The following is a 27,054-nucleotide window of genomic DNA, read 5'->3' as shown; positions in this document are numbered from 1 at the left end:
CCCAACCAAGGCATTAGGGGAAACTCTCCTCTATATTATACTTCACTCTTCTCTGTTTCTCTTTCATTTTAGGATGTTACATAGCTCGTTCTATCTAATTCGAGCATCGAATAAGATTGTTAGTTGGTCGAGATGGGTGCACATCGACAACCTCAAGTTATGACTAAATTGATGGAAATGGACCCACCATCTTATAGATGGATGATATCTACCTGATGCGATGGATCAAGTGACGCCCCATCACTACTAATATTGTTTTTTCAATTGATGCCAAAAGTTAAAACATACTTAATGGTACCTGTTCCTTGATGCACGTGGGACATGAACCATCCGCTACTAAATTTCTCACTTTGAAGCCTTCCTTTTCTCCACATGATACCTCTAGTAGTACTGTAGGCCTTAGAAGGCCTAGCAAATGATTCTCCTTCCAGTGAGGAGCCATACCTAATCATCCTGCATTAGGTGGGACATTATTTCCCATATTATCAAGTTCCAATAGGATTTTGATGATCATAAACTCAGTTGATGAGTTGGTTAACAATGGTTTGTGGAGTGCTTGACTTTAGACTTTCATAACCATTAAAATTTTGTATAAAATTTCAATATGATCAAGCTTAAATTTAATCTACTCTACCAATGCTGCGAAATAAGATGGACCATCATGCTCATCCTAAATGCCTAATCATTTCACCTCAACTTTGAGCTCGTGGTATTAAATTAGTTGCATTGAATTATGAGCATATAAATGGCACATCTCATGTATGACAGTCAAGAAGAAAATGACAAAAAGAATACTGCCTTGTGAGCCAGTGTGTAATTATAAAGAACAAAAGCACTGTAGAATTTGAAGTTGACTAATTAAGTTGCCAAGATTCTTTGTGGACTTTTTGTGTTATAGATCAAAAAAGCAAATCAAATCAAGTGTAATTTGGCAACTGTAGCAACCATGGCAAGTGTAGAAGATGACTTTCCCTACGCCTCTTAAGGTTTCTTGGTTTGACCATAAAATGCTAGATGACCTTGGGTCATCGATAACATGAATGAGGATAAAGGTGATCTGTCACCATACTACAAAATCTTCTATGAGATTGTCTTCTTCATGCCCTTATTCCTTTAGTATTTGGTACTACATATAACTTGTTTTTCAGGAACAGTATGGGAAAAGGACATGAAAAGTTAGTCGGCAGTACAACTGTGTCGGACATAATTGCTAGTATAACATAGTTGCAACCTAATGGGGCACAAATCTGCCACAGCTACAAATTGTCAGGGACTAAATCAATCAGAGATGTGCAACTTCCTACAATTACAATGTTTTGGTTACTTGCATATTTCTCAGCACAGATTTGCTAGTTCTTCAACTATTTCCAAGATGAATTTTCTGAAGCATGCAATGGAGCCAAAACTCAATACTCTACCACTAACAGGTAACTTTTACAGAGGGAATGGACCCTCTTAGGCCCACTCAATCAACAACACCATAACCTTCATTCTTCCATTGACATGCATACTAACAACTTATCGAAGCAGATAAATAAAACAAACTACCTAAGCATTGTGATAATCATAATCAGGCTATCTAAATAAATTCAGATACGATGGCTTGTGCAAATGAAGTTGTTCTAAGTTATATGAATTGCTACCATGTAATGTAAAGATGTGATTTATATTAAAAAGACTTGTATGTCACCATTTTTCAGTTCTTCAAACATACACAACCTCAGCTATCATTTTCCTGTTCCTACTGTTCATCCAATCTCAGTCACCAGTGCATTCACAAGACCAAATGATAAATTCAAATCACCAATTAATATGAATGTGATGACAAAAGGGCTCTTAACTTAAGAATCTTCCATGTAGGAATACAAAAGGAATCACCTTGAGAGGAATGATGCTATTACTTCATGAGTGAGACCATCAGGAACCCAGGCAATAGCACAATCGAAAGCAACAAGTAATCAGCTTCTCCATAGTCGAGATATTGTTGCTGGAGCTGTGACAACAGTAGATCGCCAATTATTATGACACATATATGCAAGAGTTCTACATTATATTACAGATACAAGAATCCCCATACTCATCCTCTGAGTCGCTTGAATCACTGTGGACAAGAAAATAAAACAAACAGAAGCAATTCAGAACAGACGGATAGCCAAAAGTGTTCTTTTTCATAAATCTCTACAAGAAATGTAAAATTCAGGACTAATGGAAGGAAAAAATTATCAAAATATGCTACCAATACAATCAAGACATCCTATTTTCGATTACATAATGCATCAAGTCAGAATAAGAGAGAGCACAATGTCAGCAGATAATTGAGAGGATGCTGTCTCTGACTTCTAATTAATGAACAAGCTGAAGAGTGTGTTACTATGTCTTCAAATTATAAAAAAGATGGAGAGCTACTGCCGATTGATACTATTGTTGCAGAAGTACAAAAAAATATTGATTATTAAACAGGTTGCATATCTGAAGGTGGGAGATTTCCAGAATTTTTAACTAACAAAATAAGGAGTTTGCCTTTTATTGGGAACTAAAATTCTTCCAGAATTTTTAACTAACAAAATAAGGAGTTTGCCTTTTATTGGGAACTAAAATTCTTGTCCTAGAAGCCACTTTAATTCTAAGGCTATGACATTATTCTTTTGCAGGTGGTGCAAGTGATCATCCTATTGTTATTGATGAAGCGACGATCATCCAGCAACAGATCCAAGTTGATGAAGGGATGTCGTTTATCATGTTCATAGTTTTGATCAATTTTAATTTCTTCTTTGGAATGTATTATGTATTGTTTTTTGGAATGATTCTTCATTAGGTCTATCCCTTCTTTTGGACTCGTAGCAGATGTATCTGAAGTGGAAAGTTTCCTGTTTCTTGTGTTATTTATTCCATTTCCTTTTCTCCTTGTTCTTCTTTTAATAACTCATCTTTGATGGCCAGTCAATTAATTTTACGGTGAGATATACAGCTCACAAAAGGAGGAAAATTATCCATTATCCAGAAACAAATACAGAAGATGATTTATGCTTTGACTTATATTTAAAGAGCTCATTGAATGTTTCAAACTGAAAATGTTTTCAGAAATAAGATCAAGAAAATATATGCATCAGGAAAATGACTTATCCTGCAATTTTATGTTTCAAACAAGTCATGAGTGTCTGAGAAAGAAGTTTCGATGCATTACATACAATAAGTTTATCATAAGAAGTCATATATGCATGTGTAGCAAAGAGAATTTTAGTTTAATTGACATCTCAGCAAGGACAAAGAATTATAAGGGAAAATGTCGTACAAGAGAATCTCATGTACATATAGGATATGCTTGTTCAACCAAATACAATGAGATGGATGAGATAGAAGGCTTTGATCAAGCAAACCAAATTTGCTAGATCCTTTAGGCATGCATATAAAGCTATCACGAAGGCACAGTAATAGGGTAGGAACAACAAGGATCATGAAGTGTTAAGAGGAAATGAATATGAGAGGATCTCTAACCTTGGCTCGAATTCCAGCACTTCGACGAGCTTGTTGCCATTGCGATCATTCCACTGGACTTTCCTCCTCGAACTCTTCTGCTGCTTTCCTTCTAAGCCTCCATTCACAGACGATGACGTTAGAAGAGAGTCCGTCTCCCTGTCCTCCCCCTCCTCATCAGAAAGTCCCTCGTCCTTAGTATCCGGAACAGCTGACGGCTTGATTCCATCGCAGATATCAGCGTCCACTCCACGCACATCCATCTAAATCCACAACACCCTTTTCTGGAACTCAATCCACCCACCAAGGCAACAGGAGCTCGAGATCTTGATCTATCGGCCGGGAAGAACGCAAGAAATTCACCAAGCTATAATCTTCTTCGAACATCAGCGAAACCAAATCCAAGAACAACACAACTTCAACTCCTCGTCGCCTAAACAAATAAGAGGAGCCCAAAACAGTCTGACCCAGAGGCGAATTCGGCACAAGGGTTAACATGAAAGGGCAAAACCGATGCTTTTGTTCAGGAATGAGAGGGATTCGGAGAAAACATCATTCGTGAAGCCCACAGTACCGCGATGAGAAATCAGAAGGATTCGATTCTTGGGAATCCACGAAGGAAATCGACAGAAAATGGAGGAATGAGGAGGCGACGCGGGAGGTGGAAGAAGTTCTCCGCGCACTCACCCTTGTGTACAGCTACGCACGCAATCCAGCGACGGCCACCGGAACCAAAACTTCCCCTTTTGTTTTCTCCTTCTCTCTAGAGTGGGGTCCATTTACCTGCATGTTCTGGGCCGTCCGATCGCCATCAGGCCCAAATGGTGCGAGCGTCGAGTTTGTCTTTGGCGTCCATCAACAATTTAGAATTTTTTACCACCGCCAATGGAGTTCACTAGTAATATGAAGTTGAATAATAAGTCCATTAATTTTCGTTATCCTCGGTTGACTTGACTTCCGAGAAATGGAATCTTGCTCGCTTGTTTGTGATAAAGTAGCCTACCATCGAAATGTGTCTCCTTGTTTTTGGACGTTGATTCTGACTAGAAGTCCAATCTTTTTTTATACTGATATTAATGAAAGTCTTTTTTAAAAGAAGAAGAAAAATTTTAATTATTTTTTTATTACCTCCTCAATTGGTGTAATTTGTGTAATTAAAAAGGGAGAACAACATAATTTGCACCTTTTGATTAATGTGCTATTAATGGTGTCGATTGGATCGAACTCGAGCCAGATTACATCATTGCTTACATCGAGAATGGCCCCCACTCCTCCTTCCCGGTAATCCAATCGACCTTAGGTCATCTTGATAGGGATGGTAGTTACGACCATCTGGTGTGGGGTGGGGCCACGATGTGACCATATTGAATTTTCCGGTTTTGAAGGGTACACAACCGAACACACACGGAGCAAAAAGTGTGTTTTGCTGTGCGTTTGTCCGAGGCATTCGCGGGTGTAGTTTTCCTTCTCTGTGTCGGCAAAGAAGTCAGTCGCGTGGAGGAGATGGACGGCGGTGGCATAGAGGTGTCGAGCCTCAACTTCGCCTACGAGGGCCTGCCGCCTCTTTTCACCAGGTTTAACCTCGACGTCTCTCCCGGATCTCGATGCCTCCTTGTTGGTGCCAATGGATCCGGTGATTCTTCCCTCCCCCACCTTCTCTTTTACCCTTTGAACCCTAAAATTATACCTCAAGGTTTCGCGTCTTTTTTGTTCTTGTTGTTGTTTGTTACTTTAGATATGCAGGGTTCTCGCTCCATTCGTTTTGATGATCCCTTTTTGATGAGGTAAATCGAGCGCCTATTCTTGGAATTTAGACTCAGTTATTTCCGAAACTTTATTGTAAAAGAGAAATTCGGTTGATCATCCTATATAATCAATTGATTGAATTGAATTCGTCATTGTCTTGTTTATATGCTATGATGGTTTGAAGCGACTGGTCACCATTAGGTCCAGTAGTACGTGCAATTGAGAAATGGGATTATAAAAATTGGATTTACTATGCATCTTGTTTGGGTCGATAATCGATACAATTATCAAATTCAAATTCACTGTTATAATATGGAAAAAAATGTATTACTTACTTTTGATAAAAAAAAAAGTTGAATTGTGCTTTTCTGAATTTAAAAGTTAGAAAATAGAGGGAACTAGAAGAAAGGTAGGAGACAAGGAGGATGAGCAGGAGTGAAAGAGAGAACAAGAATTACATCAACTGAGGGCCAATCAAGATTTCTAATGATCAAAGCCTCCAGTCTCCACCAATCTGAGTTCGAACATTCTGAGAAATTTTTTGGTTGTTCTCGTTCTAGAAGTGGAAATCTAAACCTAAGAACAATCATGTTTCTACTAACATTTCTACTTGTTTAAATTCTCGGCTTCAACTTATTTAAGGACCGAATGCCTTAGGCAGGTGATCGGTGATTTTCTATGGGAGGAACAAAGACCATATTTGCTTTTGCACTTTGATTTCTCTTTTTTAGATTTGTCTTTCAAGGTTTTTGATGAACTGCTAATGTATGAAAAATTCTAACTCTGCCACTTGAGGAGGTTTCTATAACTGCTTAATACAGCCTGAAATTGCTCTGCTGTTACATTGAAACAAGCAGAAAGAACATGATGCTGAAGCCTTAGGCACTTCCTGCCCTCCAAAATTTGCTATTAGAAACATAATCTCCTCATATGAGCTGAGAATAGTTCTTTAACTGGAAAGCATACAAGGTGGATTTATTTATCTGATGATGAGTCGTTAATTAAATGATCCATTAAAAACCAGCTGAAAGGTGATCTTAGACCAAATGCTAAAGAAACAATCTCACTAAAGATATTTGAAAGAGTGAACTTTGAAACAGTTGGTCTGTATTTTTGAAACTTTAATCATTTGCCATTTTATTTAGAGAATTAAGTGCTGTGAATAGCACTTTACATAAGTCCTTATTGAGAACATTGTGATTAATTAATGTGAAAACACAGATGCCTCCATTCCAATAATTTGATTGAAAGGAATAGCTTGTGTAGGTTAAGCTGTCAGGAAGTATCAATTCTGTTACTTTCTCATCATGCAATATATAGATCCGAGTTTGTCAAGCAAAAGCACCAGTTGTAAGATTGCTTATATCCTCATTTGTCATGATCTTAGTATCTTCATGTGACTAGTGAATTAAATTAATTAATAAACAAAATTTATGGTGGTATACTTTGCTGACATAAGACAGAAAGAACACCTCGAGTACTTCTAGAGTAGTGTTGAAAGTGCTCTGTGACAAGCTTTACATCAGCCTCAACGAGTGCAAATTTATGATGAACCAACTTTAATATCTGTGCTTTATTATTACTGTATGTGCATTGAGGTGGTTGATGAGAAAGTCAAAGCGATTGAGATTAGTGTTCAACCATAACTGTAAGTGAACAATAGAGTTTTCATATGATAGGAATTTTTTTATCAGCAATTTATCTGTAACTTTAGGAGCATAATGGACCCATTGGTGAGTGTTTAAGAAAGAAAATTCAACTATACCATTTTAGTCCTTCCCAATTTTTAGTCGTTGAGTGCAATGCATGAAGTGTATCATAATATCCTATGCACTTTCTCGATATGCATGCTAATCAAGAGGTCATCCAACTGTTAGTAGTGGCTGGTGTTTACCAACCTCATATTTCTTTCATACTTCTGCAGGTAAAACTACACTTTTGAAGATTTTGGCGGGAAAGCACATGGTTGGAGGAAGGGATGTAGTGCGTGTTCTTAATGCTTCTGCATTTCATGATACACGGCTTGTCTGCAGTGGTGATCTTGCTTATCTAGGGGGCTCATGGAGCAAAACTGTTGGATCTGCTGTGAGTTCATAATCTTTCTTGATATCATCAAACAGAAGAATATTGGAATATCATGATTGTTTTTTATATGTCTTTTAACCTTATGACATTATTCCCATAATTTATTTTAATCAGAGACCCTTATCAATTAGAAACAGGGAAATTTTTTATGTAGCATTCTAGTTAATTAAGCTTATATTATCTAAATTTAACTTGGAAACTCCTGGTATTTGACATATGCAGTCTGGATGACTCTAGCAATTAACAACATAAGTATCTTGTTAGATGGTAAACATCTTATCGAAGTCCCTGATTTACAAATACTTGGACATGTGACACAAAATTCAAGTTAGTAGAATGATAAAGTAACAGATCATCTGTAACAATATTTGCTAAACCCTATACAAACTGATATATAGGCATGGATTAATAAATTTATAAAAATAGTTTGGTTTAAGAGGATAGATTATCTCACTCAAAGTTTTCCTGTCATTTACCCAGGGAGATATTCCACTCCAGGGTGATTTTTCTGCCGAGCACATGATTTTTGGAGGTATGATACTAAATGGGAATTTGTATAATGAGAGATAAACAGTTACGTACTTGTTAGCCTTGTGCTTTTCCAAATCTTTAAGAATTTATGTGTACTATTACGTAAATATTTTTAAATTATAAAAAATTTATGCTAAGTTGACCACCATAGTAATTGCCTATAGAAGTGATATATGTATATGTTGAATCTTGGATTCTGATGATGAAACTAATTGATGAGTTTATTGAACTAATTTGCTTTTGAGATAAATGACGCAAGAAATACTTCGATCATGGACTAGGATCATCGAAGGGCCAACTGTTGAGAAAGAGAGTTGAATGTTGCGTCGGAAAATTATCATGTCAAAAATTGAATGTTGAGCCGGAGGATTGGTCAACATGCCAAAAATCAAACTTCGAGCTAAAGGTTTGGGCATCATGCTGGAAGGATCGGATGTTGCACCAAAAGATTGGATATCATGAAAAAATCGACATACCGATATAATGGGCGATGTGCTAAAAGAAAAGGCGATGTGCCGAAGGTCGGATGAAATGCTGGAAGATCGGACAACATGCCAGAATAGTGTACAATGTGTTGAAAGCTTCGTAAATGTGTTGTATATGTAGTTGATTTATCGAAGTCTTGATTGAGGTCATTATGGGTCAATTTGAATTGGTATTTAGTCGAAACCAAGGATTTTAATTTCGAATGATACCGCTCGTACTGAGCAGTACGTACCAGTTCGCTAGCAGATCGGTACACAGACTGCCCATTACCGGGTGGTATCAGCCTAACTGCGGCGAGGGAAGAAGAAGCATCGAGGGACAACCTGGTTGCGGCCTGGTTGCAGCAAGGGAAGAAGAAGTTGTTAGGACTTTAGCTAGAAGAGTCCTAATTGAGTTTCATTGAAAGGGGCATTCATGTAAAACCTACCTAGCCAATCCCTATTAAAGAGGTAAAGAGGTCGGCTAAGGATATGATTAGTTTGGAGGTTGCTTCTTAGAGAAGTATTAGGAGTTGGTTAGAAGTAGGAGTCTTGAGTAGGAGTCCTATTAGGAGTTGGTTAGAAGTAGGAGTCTTGAGTAGGAGTCCTATTAGGAGTTGGGGTTTAGAAGCCCTATAAATAGTCATGTATTCATCCTCTTTTGCAAGGAATAGATAAATCTTTTTGGTAGCCTTTAAGCAGCAACCTAGAGGAAGGAACCCCTATAGAGTTCCAAGGAGGTCGATCCCATAAAGAGATCAACCCTAAGCTTAGAATTCGTAAGGGTTCTAAAACTTGGTATCAGAGCAGCGTTCTGGGCGTCTCACTGCCCTTCCACAACTATCCATCAGCCCTTCACAACCGCCCAAAGCAATTCCCACAATTGCTTAAAAGATCGTCGCCGAATTCCACCATCATCTCCACCACCACGGATCATCCTTTGATCTCCCCGTGAATTGCAACAGGTTCTGGTTTTCTACCTTACTATTGTTGCAATTTGGTTATCCTTATTCAAAAATCCAAAAAAATTGTTCCTATATTGCTACATAAACTTTTCGTCGTAAAGTTTTCATCTCTACGACGAAAGATGCACTGCAGAATTCTAGCCGTATAACATAGTTTGTTTAATCTTGCTACTGTGTTTTTTCCGTCCAAATCTCTACGAATTTTTTACGATAGCCTTAACACTTCATAATAGCGGATTTCCCTTTGGTTTTGTAAAAAAATTCTCAATATAAACCACTGACCTTTTACGTCCAAACTACTACACTTTCGACGTAAAAACCTACTGTAGTACCTTTCCGTGATCCTCAATTTTTTCGAACCTTCCACCACCCCATGCCATTAACCCGTCAACAGAATCAATTTAAGAACACATGTTCCTGGACCTCCTCCTCCATGGGGCTTCGACGTGGAATCAATTTAAGAACACATTGCTGAATCGTTTCGGACCTATGAAATATGAAAATATCGATGGCTAACTCGCAAAGATTCGACACACCTCTACGATTCAAGAGTACCAAACCAGGTTTGAGAAGCTATCCTACCTTGCTTTTGATTGGACTGGCTGTCAATTGTTAGGAACATTCATCAAAGGACTCAAGCTAGAGATAAAAGGGGAGGTTAAGGCGCGACAACCCCGTACCGTGACAGCTGCGATTTCTTTCGCCCGAATACAAGAAGAATGACTCAACTAAGATGCTCGGAGGATGAGAACCTCTCCTGCCCATGACATATCAACCTCCTTCTGCTACCAGCTGTCATTCGTTGCCAAAAAAATTGACAAGAGAAGAACTACGTGACCGATCAGAAAGGGTCTTTGTTGGCATTGCGACAAGCCGTGGAACCACGATCATTGCTGCAAAAGGGGCCGCCTCCTACTGATTAAACCTCTTGAAGACATGGAGGAGGAGGTCCAGGAACATGAGGAAGAGGTCGCAAATGAAGAACAGCAACAGGTTGATATTACGAAGCATGCCCTTGCCGGTTACGCGAACCTGCAAACGATGAAAATGGGTGGACTTCTGAAGCAACAACCTATCATCGTTCTTATTGACACCGGGAACACTAATAATTTTATGAACAGTAAAGTTGCTGTCCGGATGGCCTTACCTATCGAGAATTGTAGTAGGTTTAACGTTAAGGTCGCCGACGGACGAATTTTGAAGTGTGATCATAGGTGCCCGCGGGTGAAACTATTGCTATATGAGCAAGAGATAACTGCAGATTTCTTCCTCCTCCCTCTTGATGATTATGAGGCCGTGCTCTGCATCGAATGGCTGACGACATTAGGTGATGTTTCCTAGAACTCTGTGAAACTAATTATGAAATTTTATAGTAAGGGGAAACATGTGATATTGCACGAGAAACGTGGGGCCGACGTAACGACGATTTGCACACAACGAATGGAGAAGGTTTTGCACAAAGCATGCAGCGGCTTTTTGGTACAACTTGAGCAGCAAACTAAGGGAGAGCCAATAGAATTTGAAGATCCAAACCTACTTCCTTTGCTTGCTCAATTTTCAGATATATTTGACGAACCACACAACCTACCTCCTACCCGTCGGCATGATCATTGTATACCGATTCTTCCGGGCAAACCTCCAGCAAATACTCGGCCATATCAGTATCCACATCTCCAAAAGGATGAAATAGAAAGGATTATAAAAGAGATGCTCGAAACAGGAGTTATTCGACCAAGTTACAACCCCTACTCTTCACCGATACTCCTCGTACGAAAGAAGGACGGAACACGACGAATGTCCGTTGATTACCGAACTCTCAACGACATAACCTTCAAGGACAAATACCTTATTCCAGTAGTAGATGAATTGCTTGATGAATTAAAGGGACCACGAGTCTTCACAAAGCTGGACCTTCGATCCGGGTATCATCAAATACGAGTGTGCGAAGAAGACATACCGAAAATCGCCTTTCGAACACACAACGACCACTGCGAATTTTTTATAATGCTCTTTGGTCTCACCAATGCTCCCTCCACCCTCCAGAGCCTTATGAATGATATTTTTCGGAATTATCTTTGTAAGTTTGTGCTGGTTTTCTTCGACAATATCCTTATTTACAGCCCTTCTCTTGAAAGTCATTTTCAACACTTATGACTTGTTTTTATGATTTTGCGAGAACATGTTCTTTTTGTCAAAAAATTGAAGTGCAGCTTTCTAAACAGAATGTTTGATGTAATGCTTATGTATGTCTGTGTCTTTTGGTATGTTCATGCTTTGCACAACATGTAGAGGGATGGCCGAAGGCTTAATAGTCCCATTTTAGTTAGGTTTGGTGGTCGTTTTAGGCTTGTAAATAAAGGTTGTGTCATGTGGGCACTTGTGAGAGATTTTCGGTCTGTAATGGATCATTTTGACCCTTTGTTGTATAACTGTTCAGAGCTTATAAAGTTTGTTTGTAATTTGCATTGTCTATGAAGTGTTTTCGGAAATGTTTGCTTGTGGATCCCGAGTAAGGCGTTTTCTCTAACCCGTTTTCTCTTTTGTGGGTCCTAAGGGACCATGAGAGGCTTCGGGGAGGTTGACCTTTGCGGACGGACACGCAAGGGTGCCGCACGACTTAAGCAAAACCAGCTAAGTCCGTGACAAGAAGGTGGAATATCTTGAGCATATCATATCAGAGGAAGGTGTGGCGGTGGACCCCTCTAAAATTGAAGCAATGCAGAACTGATCGACTCCGAGGAACATAAAATCGCTACATGGCTTTCTCAATTTAACAGACTACTACCACAAGTTTGTGAAAAACTATGGAAAGATCAGTGCACCCCTTACTTCCTTGCTGAAAAAAAATGCTTTCCAATGGTCGGACAAAGTCACCACCGCCTTCGACGAACTTAAAGCTACAATGATGACAACGCCCGTACTAGCGCTAACCAACTTCAGCAAGACTTTTGTTATTGAAGCCGATGCCTCCGGAGTCGGAATTGGTGTTGTACTAATGCAAGATAGCCGCCCCCTCGCTTATACCAGTAAGGCATTATCTCCTTCCCATCTCAGGATGACTATTTACGACAAGGAGATGCACGCGATTGTGCATGTAATGACCAAATGGAGATCGTACTTGATCGGGCAACGCTTTCAAATCAAGATCGACCATAAAAGCCTAAAATATTTCTTAGAGCAGAAGATATCTGCCCCCTAGCAGCAAAAATGGGTAACAAAGCTTCTTGGATATGATTATGAAATAACTTACAAAAAGGGGAAAGAGAATGTTGTTGCAGATGCGCTTTCGCGGCTACCCGATTGTTGGTGAACCTTTACGCCGTGGTCGAGATGTCAGCACGGCTCGGTCCGGTCCCGGATGCACAAGGTCGCCCACGCGGATGCTCGGGTGATGAGGGCGAGTGTCGGGTCGGGTCGGGTTCGAGCCTCGTCCCCTGAGCACGGTCTTCTCTCTTGGCAAGTGGCATGCTTCTTCGTCGCTGAGCTCCTGCACATAGGTCAAGGTCGGGAGGGGGATTTCTCGACTTGACCCCTCTGAAACTTAAGTTAGCTTTTGGTGGAATGAGAGAGAGTTCAGTGTTCGAAGTGCCTCCCCTTCCTGATTAGGGAGGGTTAGCTTTTATACCTGCGAGGATGAGTTGGTCGTACGGGGTCAATTTACTGTGGCCGGCTCCTCAGGCAGCCGACTTAAGTTTTTGTACGAGCGTCGACCGACCTGCACGGATTGGCGTCGCTCGGCGTCGACCGACCTGCACGGATCGGCGTCGCTCGACGTCGACCGACCTGCACGGATCGGCGTCGCTCGGCATCGTCCCGAGCTTTCCGGGGTGGCTGTACTGTGATGATGTCGTTCATATGGAGGGGGCGGCAAGTGGTTGCCCGCCACGTGTGTGCTGCATGCCACATCGTACTTGAGGTTTCATGTCTGCATTGTCGTGTCTGCTTGCTTGGGTCCACGTGGGCGATGCCAAAATATGCCATATCATTCTCTCCCCCCCCCCAAAGAGGCGTGCCCCGGGTTCCGTATAGGGGGCTCGGGGTATGGCTTGGTGCCTTTTGTTGGCTGGGTTGGTTGTCGTGTTGGGAGTGGTGGTTCGATCGTCGGTTGATCATGAGTTTCTATTCAGGAGATGGACTGGTTGAGCAACACTACTTGGGCGCTGGACTTGCCGAGATGTAATTTGGACATTGGACTGGCCACGAGGCGTGGCTTGGGCATTTGACTAGCAACGAAGCGTGGCTCGGGCGTTGGATTTGGCCGAGATGCGACTCGGGCATTAGACTGGCCTCGAGGCGTGCCTTAGGCATTGGATTGGCTGAGATGCGACTCGGACATTAGACCGGCCGCGAGGCATGGCTCGGGCGTTGGATTTGGCCAAGATGCGACTCGGGCATTGGACTAGCCGCGAGGCGTGGCTCGGGCGTTAGACTGGCCGAGATGCGACTTGGGCATTGGACTAGCCGCGAGGCGTGGCTCGGAAAGCTGCAACCTTTACCCGTCTTGGACTCAATATGGACTGATATATCAATAGACTTCATCGAAGGGCTTCCCTTATCACAAGGAAAAAGGTACAATTTTTGTCGTGATGGATCGCCTTACAAAGTATGCTCACTTTTGCGTTGTTTGTACTCCCTACACTACTTCTAGTATGGCTCGAATCTTTATGGAGAATATTGTAAAATTGCATGGGATGCCGAGATCTATTGTAAGTGATCGTGATAGGGTCTTCACGAGTAGATTTTGGATAGAGTTAATCCAGATGCAAGGCACTAAATTGAAAATGAGTACGGCGTATCACCCACAAACCGATGGCCAGACTGAAGTGGTGAACAGGTGCTTGGAGACATACCTCAGATGCTTCACTAGTGACTGGCCAAAAAAGTGGACAAAGTGGCTTCCCTAGGCCAAGTGGTGGTATAATACAACTTATCATTCATCCACAAAATGTACTCCCTATAAGGCTATGTATGGTTGACCTCCCCCTGTGATCTCAAAATATGTGTTGGGCACCTCTAAAGTAGAACAAGTAGATAGGGAACTACAGGACAGAGACAAAATGTTGAAGTTGTTAAAAGATAATCTCACTGCAGCTTAAGCAAGAATGAAACAACAATATGACCAACACAAAGGTGAAAGAGAATTTTCAGTAGGAGATTGGGTCTTCCTACGGCTCCAACCATACAAGCAAACATCAATCCAGACTAAGAGCATCTATGAAGCTTTCACCTCGGTTCTATGGACCTTACTAAATTTTGGAGCGCATCGGAGCGGTAGCGTACAGATTGAACTTACTTGCCAGCTCCCGAATCTATCCAGTCTTTCATGTGTCATGTTTAAAGCTCAAGCTGGGACAAAACGAGACAACCCAAAGCCATCTACCAAATATGACTACCTAAGGAGAACTCCAAACCCAGCTGAGTGCCATTATTGATCGACGGATCGTGACTCGACGACGATGACCCACTACTGAAGTGCTAATACAGTGGGTGAATCTACCGACAGAAGATGCCACTTAGGAGAAATATGATGAAGATCAAATTCCCAGAATTCATGGATCGTCAACCTCGAGGACAAGGCTGATTTGAAGAGGGCGGATCTATTAGGACTCTAGCTAGGAGAGTCCTAATTGAAAGGGGCATTCATGTAAAACCTACCTAGCCGACCCTTATTAAAGAGGTGAATAGGCCAACTAAGGATAGGATTAGTTTGGAGGTTTCTTCTTGGAGAAGCATTAGGAGTTGGTTAGAAGTAGGAGTTTTGAGTACGAGTCCTATTAGGAGTCTTGAGTATGAGTCCTAATTGAGTAGGAGTCCTATTATGAGTTAGGGTTTAGAAGCCTTATAAATAGTCATATATTCATCCTCTTTTGTCAAGAAATAAATGAATCTTTTTAGCAGCCTTTGAGCATTAACTTGGAGGAAGGAACCCCTATAGAGTTCCAAGGAGGCCGATCCCCTAAAGAGATCAACCCTAAGCTTAGAATCTGTAAGGGTTCTAACACATTCATGTAAAACCTACCTAGCCGACCCCTATTAAAGAGGTGAAAAGGTCGGCTAAGGATAGGATTAGTTTGAAGGTTGCTTCTTAGAGAAACATTAGGAGTTGGTTAAAAGTAGGAGTCTTGAGTAGGAGTCCTATTAGGAGTTAGTTAGAAGTAGGAGTCTTGAGTATGAATCTTGTTAGGAGTTGGGGTTTAGAAGCCCTATAAATAGTCATGTATTCATCCTCTTTTGCAAGGAATAGATGAATCTTTTTAGCAACATTTGAGAAGCAACCTGGTGGAAGGAACCCCTATAGAGTTCCAAGGAGGCCGATCCTCTAAAGAGATCAACCCCAAGCTTAGAATTCGTAAGGGTTCTAACAGAAGTGTCGAGGGAGAAGAGGGAGAAGGCGTTCAAAGAAGAGGGGGGAGAACCTCGATGCTTTTCGATCCGGCGTCGCCCTCCCTCGATGATCCCGATCCAGGAGGTAATGGAGAGGCAACTGCTCGACTTCTTTACCATATCCTTCGCCGAAGGCCAGAGACGCCTACGACCTTCATCGCGTTCTTCGCCAAAGGTCGAAGATGTTTGCGACCTTCGACGTCTTTGCCAAACGCCACAGGTGAGGAGAAGATTGCATTCTTCTCCTCGTCGTGTCGCGCCAAAGGTCGGAGGCATTTGCGCCCTTTGACGTCTTCGTCAAACGTCGTAGATGAGGAGAAGATTGCGTTCTTCTCCTCTTCACGTCGTGCCGAAGGCTGGAGACGACTGCGGTGTTTAACGTCTTCGCCAAACGCCGCAAATGAGGAGAAGACCGCGTTCTTCTCCTTATTTGACACAACGAGGAGAAGAAAAGGAGACAACATCGTTGAGGCAGTGTTCGCTTTCTTTTTTTAATATTATATTTATATATATATGTGTATATATATATACATATATATATACATATATATATATACATATATATATATATACATATATATATATATATATGTATATATATACGTTTCGAGCGGTATACCTTGGCGTACCGCTCGGTATGCCCGTGCCGAATAAAGCTCAAAATTAAGAACCTTGGTCGAAATTATGCTAACTTGTTAAGAAAACCATTGGGCTTGAACCAGAGCTGAATTAGGCCTATTAGAAGGTCAAATCGATGGTCTAAACTAGGCCTGGGCAGTGGTACCATTAGGCCTAAGCGGTAGTATCGCCTGAGTCAGCTGACAAATACTATTTATGTTTTGTCAATGTTTCCGTCAGTGGTACTGCTTATGTTAGTGGTAGTACCGCCTAGGCTACAATAGGACTGTCAAAGTCGATATTTGTAGCTTGGTTACGACGGTAGTATCGCCCAGTGCCGGCGATAGTATCATCCGTACCTTGAAATTTTGGATTTGAATTTTTAGCTCTATTCTTGAAGCATTTTGGGTCCTATAAATACCCCACTTAGGCTTGGTTGATGGGGCATCTATTCCTGAGCAAAAAAGTGTTGTAAACGCTCATTTTGAGCATAGTTTGAGTTTCCTTCTCCTCTTGAGTTTAGTATACAGCCTGAAAAAGGAGGAAGTTGTAACAAGGGTAATTGATATTCACCCATTGAAAAAAAAATCGATACTGAAAGCTAGTGGCTTTGAGGAAAAAGGAACCGAAAGTGGACGTTGGTCGAGAAGATCGAACTACTATAAATTGGTTTGCCTCTCTTTACTTGTCCTTTATTTGTGACCTAGTTTTATTCTCTTTGCTTGCAACTTTAACTTGATCAATCAAGTTTCTGAAAGATGTTAATTTATTGATTGAGTTTTAAAATCAGTTAAAAACGCTATTGCATTAATTCACCTTCCCTTTTAGTGTCATTAATATATATATATATATATATATATTTTTTTTTTTTTTTTTCTTTGCTGATGTCATTTCATATATCTTAATATATGTAGTTTTCCCTTTTTAGTGCGAATTCTGCTGATTGTTAAAACAAATGAAAATATAAATTATTCTTTTGCCATTACTTTTTTCTTGAACAGTTGAAGGGATTGATCCTGCCAGGAGAGAGAAGTTGATTGATCTTCTTGATATCAATCTGCAGTGGAGGATGCATAAAGTTTCTGATGGACAACGCCGCCGTGTCCAGATATGCATGGGTCTTCTCTACCCATACAAGGTTAATTTCTTTACTACTAATAATCTGCAAGTGATAGTGCATGCCATAGATATCACCAGGCTTATAGTTATATGGCTTATGTGGTAATAAGTGAATTAGTCGAAGATTTTTTGCTTAACATGATTTAGAAATCTATACTATTTTTTATACTGTTCTGCAGCACATCGGCTCTTAAATACTTTTGGGCAGAGAGGAGATAACATGCAAATTTTTTATTGAATAGGCCTTAATTTTCTGTTCTTTGACCAGTGAACTATGAAATAGCAATTTCCTTTTTTTTTTTGAACGAACGATAAAGAGCTATTGTATTAAGGAATCAACAAGAAAAAGCATCCAGATATGCTGCATTACATCTGAAGGAAAATCCTTGGGACCGACCACAGATCGTGAACCTATAAGCAGTGCCATTGAGTTCTCTAGGCAGGTGGCAAAAAGACACTATGGAGAAAAGGTTGCATTGCTCTAATATTAAATATTATAGCCTGACGAAACCATGGGCCTTTGGCAAAGTCAAAGATTTGTTAGGCGTCTAGCGGAATCAAAATTCTGGAGATGCTGCAACACAATGCCTCGTTTATCCCCTCCAAAAGAGCAATACCCTGGGCCATTGCTTCATTGGATGCTTTGCAGGGGCCTCCAAAAATGGAAGCATTGGTTTCATTTCTGATGATGAAACCATACCCTGCAGAGGCAGAATTAGCCAAATATGAGCCGTCACTCTCTAAAACAGTCATGCTAAGAATCATCAGCATAGGTGTTAGTCATTTCACTCCTTCGCTTAGCAATTTCCTTGTTGATTACATGACTTAGCCATGCAAACTTTCAGATTCTGTGATTGTTTTATAAGAAAATCGAATTAGTGATAAGGATTATATAAATCAATTTGATGTTAAATCTTATTCATAGCCATAATATTGCTTCTTAAGATCTGAAAGGAATACAGGTTCTTCTGCTTGATGAGGTTACAGTTGATTTAGATGTTGTCACAAGAATGGATCTCCTCGAGTTCTTCACGGAAGAATGTGAACAGGCATGGTTATCCAAACAACAACTTGCATTGGTCATTCTTCTTTTTCACTTGTTTTCATTTCCTGATGTACTACAATCTTGTTGTAGAGAGGAGTTATCATTGTTTATGCAACCCATATTTTTGATGGACTGGAAACATGGGCAACGCATGTGGCATACATCCAAGATGGTGATTTGAAGAGGTCAGGAAAACTTTCAGACATCATTGAACTGAAAAGTGCCAACAATTTGCTATCAGTTGTTGAGTCATGGCTTCGATCAGAGTCAAAACTCCCAAAAAAGGAACTCATCAAACCTATCAGCGCTGTTGCCAGATCAAGTACGCTCTCTCCTTTTGATTCATCTCCTTTTAGATCATCTCGGCATATGGCATACTACCGCTGATTATAGAAAGCTAGTGTTCAGTTCATCTATGGCTATTTCACTATTTCCATCTCATTTCTTTGCTATATGATGTGGATTTTTTTTTTTTTTTCCGTTCTCTTCTGAGTTCTTCCCACTGAAAGAATCCAAGTAAGATGGACCATGAAATACTGATGTACTTGAGAAATTCTGTGGTAGCAAGATATGCTGCGATGATGCTTCAGATTGTCTTTAGTGAGTAAAAAAGATTATCTTATTTTAGTTGTCAATTTTTACTATGAGTGAAAAATTGGATGATATGGTTTAAGATAATATAAATTTTATTCATCAGCTTCTTGAGTCAATTACCTCTGATTCTGTCGTGTGTTGGAAAATTGCTGCTGCTAGTCAAGATTTTTTTACCTTTTACACCTGTGTCATCTTGCATGCTGTTGACGATGATGGCACATACTAAATATTTTCTAGGAAATTCGCCCAAACACCAAATAACAAAACATATAATACCTCCCACTAATAGTCACAACATATATTCTATATATATTGTCACTATATATATTCTATATTACTCCTGTGTCGATGACTTTCATATTTATTGATATAGTGGTGTTACTAACCAGAATAATGAGGGTGGTGTTATGGTTAATATATAAGAATAGTGACCATCAGAGATGATAGTAATATTTGTGGAAGCATGTAGTTGTCCCAACAAGGACAGGAATGAAATACCCATGTTATTACGAAGTATGCCAAATCGGGAAGAAGTTGACATTTATTTTTTTTTAAATGTAATAATTCTTTTGTAAAATTTTCTCAATTTACGAGTATTTTTCAAAAAAATATATAGTATAATTTTAACGAGAAGAAGAATAGATTATAGAGAAATAAAAAATAATACCCACAATGCGTCAACAATAAAGATATAATGAGGAAAATTGATGACGACGGTGGTGTCAAGCATGATAAAATGATGAGGAAAATAAAAGTCAATTAAATTAAATAAATTACTTTAAAATTTATTAATGATTTTTATATCATAAATCCTTTTTTTTATGATAAGCCAGCGATGAATACAAGTGGAAGCCTCCAAAAAAAACCCTCTCGTCGTGTGCTTCGTTATCTCCGTACCCCGCCACTTCCAACTCCCGACAACCGCCGGAGTCCCGCCTCTCTCGCCGCCGCCCCCAGGGCTTCTCCAATCGAAGTAGAGAATGGCTCAAACCGTCCACCTTCTCTCTCCTCCGACGCCTTCCCGGCCCCTCTCCAATCTCCTTCTCCGCCCCCCTTCTCCCCCTGTCCTCCGCCTCCTTCCCCACTTCTCATTCCACCGCCACCTTTGTCGCTTCCATCCTTGTGGCGCCTCCACCACCCCTTCCTCACCGCTGGATCTCAGCCTCCGTGCCTCCGACAACGGCGCCAGTAACCTCGCCGCAGCGGCCGTGGCATCGGCAACGATTGATGTCGACGCCGTGACCGAGGCCGAGCTGAAGGAGATTGGTTTCCGGAGTACTAGGCGGACGAAGCTTGTGTGCACGATTGGGCCGGCCACCTGCGGGGCTGAGCAGCTGGAGGCGCTCGCCACTGGTGGGATGAATGTGGCGAGAGTAAACATGTGCCACGGCACTAACGAATGGCATCGACAGGTCATTCGCCAGGTCCGACAGCTTAACAAGGAGGTTTGCGGTCGCTGTGATGATGGATACTGAGGGCAGTGAGATCCACATGGGTGACCTTGGTGGCGCTGCCTCTGCTAAGGCCGAGGTGAAGTTTCCTGACCCTGTAAAAATAAATCTGCTTCCTCTTTGATTGTTATCAATTTGTCTAAATGATGTTATTGCCACTTTTGATAGTGCCACAGACCTAGATCCTTTTTCTTTTTTAATGGGTGCAAAAATGTTAGTTGATGACCTTACCGTATGATTCATGATGTTTATCTTGTTTTATATTTTAATCATTACCACATGCAAGTATATATATATATATATGTATATATATATATATATGCAAATATGTATGTATATGTATATGCATATATGTATGTATATATATATATATATATATATAAATGGGCGATTGCTTGGGAAAATATCCATTTTTTGGGATTTTCCGGGTTGGTACCCCCTTTTTAAAATTCTCAAACCATCACCCCCTATTTTTAATATTCCAAAGATTCCCCTTAAAAATTGTCATTTTTTCCTGTCCAAATCTAAAGTTTTCCCGTCAACTGTTTATAGTGTTTTGCTTTAAAAACACTATAATAGTGTTTTGTGGATAAAAAACAACCCACAAAACACTGTAAATTGTTGGTGAGAAAGCACTGTGAACAGCTTTTTTTTGGGGGGGGGGGTATTTTGGGGATTTTTTAAATAGTGGGGTGATGGTTTGGGAATTTTGAAAAGGGGGTACCATCCGAGAAAAACCCAAAAAGAGGGTATTTTCCCAGCAATCGCCATGTGTGTGTGTGTGTGTGTGTGTGTATGTGGGAAAAATGAGTTTTTCGATTTAGTTGGAAGATTTTGACCCATGATATTTTGCTTTCTTTATATTTTGCACATGTCAGATGCAAGAATAAGATATTGTAAGTTATTTCCATTAGAATATATATTTATCAGGGAAAATTGAGTTTATTCATTTGATTGGAAGGTGCTACACATTATATTCTGTATTTTGTTTTTTGAGTTCATTTCGTATTTTGGTCTCCGTCACTGAATGATTCTTTTTTCTCATCCTCCAATTCCAGCCGCCAATGCTGCATCTTCTCATGTTTCTCACCAAGATTTTGACTTAACTCTTAACTAAATTAACATGTTTGTCAAATAACCTCCAATCATTTGTGGCTTTGATTGGAGGAGATGAGGTTGCGACAAAATTATTAGTAGCCACAATATGTATTTAGCTCCTGGACGCCATTACTTACTCAAAATACTAACTTTAGTTAGTGAAAATAAAACGAGCAATAACTATGCTATGCCACATTGCACACCTTTAATTGCTAATATCATGATTATAGGAATTAAGCCATATTCTTATTATAGTTAGTATTACATTTCATGTTTAAAATTTAAAGTTTCTAAATATGTTGACAACCTTCATGTTAGTCTTTGGTAAAAATATTATAATAAATCATTTGAATGTAGCTTGGTTTTCTTCTTCTTTACGCTTTTCTCATCTTGCCCACACTTTTATTCAAATTATGCTTGTAGGCATCTGAGACAAGAGCTTTTAACTAATTTTGGACTCAATCCCTTGTAGAAGTTTTGTAAAATTGGAATTTGGTTAGGGAGCTAGCACTTGAATGGATTGGGTCGCTATTGAGTAGATCAGGCTCTAAATTTGGCTTTTTTTAAAACAATATTAAATTAGTTGGAAAAGCTTGAAATTGTATGAGATTGCTTTATGATCAGATCTAGTTTGGTGTATCCCATTGGTATATTCAAAGTAACTTTACCTTCTCAGCACCTGTCAAAATTCTACTAATTATTTTCATAGTTGATGTAGAAAGTAGGATCTGGGAAACATACAAATATATAGTTGATACAGGGTGTGTTAAGTAACTGAGTGCCAAATTGTGATTGCAGATGTACATTTATGTATTTTATGTATCATTATCCAGGGAATGCTTGATTTCTATTGATATTCTAGATTCATTTTGTAGGTGCTGAGGATCTTTGAATGTTTTATACACCTTTTTGCTGCAATGTCAACATGTTTTTGGAGGAAAATAGCATGTTGTTAGGATCAGTATCATTTAAATAACTTTATGTACTCTAACACAGTATTTTTTCATACTGGAAAAGACTAGCCTGAAGTTACATATCACATGCTGACACTTAAAGGGTTCCTTCCTACCATGGGTCAGTTTGGATTTTACAATCATTTTAGATGCAAGAACTAGCTTTGCAAGCTAATACTACATTGAACTTTTTTGGCATTCATGTGATATTTAGGTGTTCTCATTGATATTAAAATGTAACTCCACTTTTTTCCTCATCGACCGAGTAACTACTGTTAGTGCTAGCATCATCCATTGTCACTTTCATGTTTGTGGTCATGTACATTTCCCTTGAACAATTATACTGCTATATCAATTAAGAGAGAATTCAAATAAAGCTAAAGCTATTCTATTGACCACATTTTTTGTTTCAGGTGGAGAAAAAGATGGATTCGTGCTAGCTTGAAATAAAATATCATTTTAAAAAACATATTCTTTTTTGCTTTTCACATTTTAGTTCTCTTTTTGATAGTTCAGAAAATTTTGGCTGGAAATTTCTTTTCCATATTAAGTTTAAGTTGGAATTTTGGAGTCCACATGCTGTTGAGGGATTACCTTGTTCTTGAAACATTCTTAATAAATATTGCTTCAAATTTAGAAGTTGTGTGCCATTGAATGCGATAACCTTGTTCCTGAAACATCCTTGATGGATTTTGACCGTCTTACTTTTGCTGCTACTGTGAATTGTCTTAAATCCACTGGCTTCTACATGCTAGACTGATTAAAGTTGCTACTACTGGTAAATTAAGGCATATTCAGGTATATCAAAATCCATGTTTCTGATACCTCACATTTTATCCATTTGGATGAATAGTTATTTAAGACATTGCTTTATGCAGGATGGTGAAATTTGGACATTTAGTGTAATAGCTTTTAACTCGCCTCTTCCAGAACATACGATCCATGTGAATTATGATGGCTTTGCTGAAGGTTAAGGCCTTAAAATTCCATCTTTATGTTGGAGATAAATTAATAGTTTTTTTTTTCTAAATGAAGAAACTAATCCAACTTCTGATTTGATTTTCAAAATAATTTGGACATACTTCAGATGTAAAAGTGGGTGACGAACTTCTTGTGGATGGAAGAATGGTCAGGTTTGAGGTGATTGAGAAGATTGGTCCAGATGTGAAGTGTCGCTGCACCGATCCTGGGTTGCTACTACCACGCGCTAATCTTACAATCTGGCATGATGGTAGCTTAGTGCGTGAATCTAATGCCATGCTTCCTACAATTTCTTCTAAGGTTGTTGCATCCTTGTCTATCCTCATTTTGTTAGAAATTTTCACAAACAAACTAGAAGCAAATGTACTAAGCACATGTTACCATTGTCTTTTATCAATCATTAAATTACAGTTTTTTTGTTACATTATGAATTTCTTTTCACTAACATGTTTGAGTAAAGATTGATTTGATTTATACAGCCTCCTCGAAACCTCTTATGGTCTCTTAGGACCTACAAAAGAGAAAATGCCTCACTCGGGATCCACAAGCAATCATTTCACTAAACACTTCATAGCTAATGCAAATTACAAACAGACTTTACAAGCTCTGAACGGTCGCACAACAAAGGGTCCAAAATGGTCCACTACAGATCGAAATCCCCACAAGTGCCCACATGACACAACCTTTGTTTGCAAGCCTAGGACGACCACCAAAATCAAAGAAAATAGGGCTGCTAAGCCTACTGCCAACCCCTTATATGCTGTGCAAAGCATAAACAAAACCAAAAGACACGGACATACATAAACATTACATCAAACATCCCGTTTACAGTTTTGTCCGTGACATTCTCCCCCACTTATTCCTTCGACGTCCTCGTTGAAGGCTTTGTCGACACTACAACTCCTTGCCTTTGTTGAGTCTTCAATCTTCTACTCTAGCTGCAATGTGCCTCTTGGCTCCCAACTGTTCTCCACTGCTGTTGATGAGTAGTCGAACTTTTGATCCGCCATGTTGCTTTAACTCGCCAATGACTTTGACTCTAGTATGGGGTTGGCTGAATTATGTTGGTCCATGTTAGTTCCTGCGAATCCTTTAGATGAAGGAAAAGACCATCCTTAGTGTGCGTTAGTCTCTCAAATGCCTCATGCCGCTTGAACTGGGTGGATGCCTATTAGAGTTTTAACGAGCATCGCCTCGTAAACTTTTAAAGTTTTTTGGTCCTTCCTACACAAAACTTGCCCATCGACTCTTCTTTCACTTAGTTGTCACTTCCAAGTAGGTTCGCATCATTTCCGTTTTAAATTGGCATTCTATTGGGAAATGAAACAAACAATTTACTCTCAGTAGCACCAATCACCATTGGTGAAGATTTGATAAATATTGTCTTCTATTAGATTTCTTCAAAGGGTCTTTGAACCTATGCAGAGCTCCTATGTTGGATAGCTAAGAGAATTGGGGTACTCGGTTTCGCTCATTCTCCTAAGAGTTGAGAAGGCAAAGGTTACTTGACTTCGCCCGCCTCCTCGAGGGTTATACTCCATGCATCGAGCTGGTTACTGGCCTTCGCCTGCTCTTTGCTCATACTTCTAAAGTACTCGAAGTGTTTACACTCTTTGCGTTGAGTTAGCTACTGTGATTCACCTTCGTAATGCCATCGAACTTTTGAAATACAAGAAATTTTCACCCCAACTTGGAGCAAGTCTCTAGTAGTTATGGTCACCTTTGGGATTGTACTGTCTTCTCCATCATCTTTGTCGCCTACTCCTATGAGTCGCAAAGGTACAGCACCGCGTACTACCTACTTCGTTTCTTAGTCGAGCACTCTTGCATCAACCCGAAGTCCTCCACTTTCGGCTATCTTGATGAGAAGCTCGTTGACACCGGTCTTACGAAGTTCCCTAACCTTTGCTTTTCAGCCTTGTCTCGGTACTTGGAGTTTGCCTCTGCATTCTCCACCTCCTCGGTCCCTTTCACAACCAAGCGCTCTCCCTCCATGAGAGCAAAGGATCGATAACTTTACAGAAGTCCCACCTCTGCGGTACCATGGCGTTGTCATGCCCATGGCCTTACTATCTGTCGCCTCGTATCTGTATCCCTTTCTTCACGATCGGTAGATCTGTCTCTGTGACACTCCTCCGAGTCCACCTTCATTCTAACCGATGCTTGGTTTTGAGTAGCTAAGTCCCTTTAGACTCGTCGTCGCTTCCTCGCCCCTTTCAACCCCCTGCTTCAACACCTCTGTATTCTCCAAGCAATTCCCCTTAGTCGATGGAAAGACAGATTGCAACTCTCATGCATGGCCTCCGCCATCATGTTGTAGGGTTCGCACTGATTTTGTTCTCCTTAGCTTCCTTGGTAGTAACGTTCGCTTACTCGGCCTTGTCCTCAGACTTGCCGGGCTCCCTTAAGCGAATATGGGCTCTGGAGCAGTTCAACTCTCCAACCGCTCCGATCATACCTCTGCATGATTAAGTCCCTCCCATGGGACTTACTAGTACTTGCATTCGAACTTTTCCCTCGATGGTACACAGCCCCCATATACTGATGACTAAGGCTTTCATCCGATGCAAAATTCGATGCATGCACGGAAAATCCGCCTCTGCGGTACCATGGCCTTCACTCTTTGAATTTATAGCCCTTCTTGTCGTCGTATTGTTCACCGAAGTGGAGCTCCCAATAGCTCTCGGTCATACCTCCGTATGATATAGTCCCTCGCGGGACCCGCGGGACCAGATTCGTGTGTATCGTATTGCCACGAACTGTTCCACCACGTTCCGCTACACCATGTCGCCTCCTAGTGACATCTTCATTGCATTCTGATTATTATGGGATGAACTTAGATTATGATCCCTCTATGTGTGGTCGCTACCAACACATCGTAGGGCTTCTTCTATCTTCGATTATGTTCGTTCCTTTGGCAATTGACCTTTGTCCACCCTATCACGGACTTAGTTGGAATTGCTTAAGTCGTGAGGCACCATTGCGGCAAAGATGCGAACTTAGCTTGAGTTGCCTAAGTCGCGACACACCCTTGCGCCATCTTTTCGGACTTAGCTAGGATTGCTTAAGTCATGAGGTGCCCTTGCGACATATGCGTCCGCAAAGGTTCAGCCTAGTTGCAACCTCGTATAGGTCCCGAAGGACCTGTAAAACAGAAAGTTAATTAGATTGAAAACGAGGGACGGACAAGTCCCGACGTCTCGCGAAGAGGGAAGCTTTACAAGCAATTCAACAAGCACCTTGTGTACACAGGAGAAAAGAGAGGAAGGAGGAAAACAAGGACTTTAGAAGGTAGAACGAACAGTTGCAAGTCCACATACAACTGCTCACCGAGTGCCGTGCGAGAAAGCAAGTTCCTGTCAAGTTAACGTGCAAACTTGTGAAAAGTTTTTCAACGCCCGACAGTATACCGAAGCCTCATCTAGCCCTGTGCCACCCGGGGAGTTCTAGGGTGCTGAGATGGCTGACGTTTCGCGCGCAGCTGCGGCTTGCAGAAAAGAAGCCGTGACACGTGAAAACGGAGCTGTTTTGGGCTGTTCGGCCCGA

The 27,054-nt window shown here is 40.4% G+C and overlaps 2 protein-coding genes and 1 pseudogene across 4 annotated transcripts; 2 read left to right on the top strand and 1 right to left on the bottom strand.

The window, feature by feature from the left end:
- Positions 1-242: 242 nt before the first annotated feature.
- On the bottom strand, positions 243-4,212 carry LOC135678956 (uncharacterized). Of its 2 annotated transcripts, XM_065192235.1 has the most exons (4): positions 3,496-4,212; positions 2,078-2,101; positions 1,879-1,993; positions 243-453 (listed from the first exon to the last, which is right to left on the bottom strand). In XM_065192235.1, exons 1-3 carry the CDS (start codon positions 3,735-3,737, stop codon positions 1,918-1,920), a joined length of 342 nt encoding a protein of 113 aa, XP_065048307.1. In that variant the 5' UTR covers positions 3,738-4,212; the 3' UTR covers positions 243-453; positions 1,879-1,917. The 2 variants fall into 2 exon arrangements, with proteins under 2 accessions (XP_065048307.1, XP_065048306.1); XM_065192234.1 differs by lacking the exon at positions 243-453 and having other exon boundaries at positions 1,788-1,993.
- Positions 4,213-4,872: 660 nt separating this feature from the next.
- On the top strand, positions 4,873-19,127 carry LOC135585844 (ABC transporter I family member 19-like). Of its 2 annotated transcripts, none has more exons than XM_065192233.1 (6): positions 4,873-5,107; positions 7,145-7,305; positions 7,786-7,837; positions 17,269-17,405; positions 18,349-18,435; positions 18,522-19,127. In XM_065192233.1, the coding sequence occupies exons 1-6, from the start codon at positions 4,978-4,980 to the stop codon at positions 18,816-18,818; spliced, it is 864 nt and encodes a 287-aa protein (XP_065048305.1). In that variant the 5' UTR covers positions 4,873-4,977; the 3' UTR covers positions 18,819-19,127. The 2 variants fall into 2 exon arrangements, with proteins under 2 accessions (XP_065048305.1, XP_018684911.1); XM_018829366.2 differs by having other exon boundaries at positions 4,895-5,048.
- Positions 19,128-19,758: 631 nt separating this feature from the next.
- LOC135679678 (pyruvate kinase isozyme A, chloroplastic-like) overlaps positions 19,759-27,054 on the top strand; it is a 48,502-nt pseudogene continuing 41,206 nt past the window's right edge.

The sequence above is a fragment of the Musa acuminata genome, chromosome BXJ1-7 (genome assembly GCF_036884655.1).
Source record: "Musa acuminata AAA Group cultivar baxijiao chromosome BXJ1-7, Cavendish_Baxijiao_AAA, whole genome shotgun sequence".
Lineage (NCBI taxonomy): Eukaryota > Viridiplantae > Streptophyta > Magnoliopsida > Zingiberales > Musaceae > Musa > Musa acuminata.
This window is presented reverse-complemented; position numbering and strand designations above follow the sequence as displayed.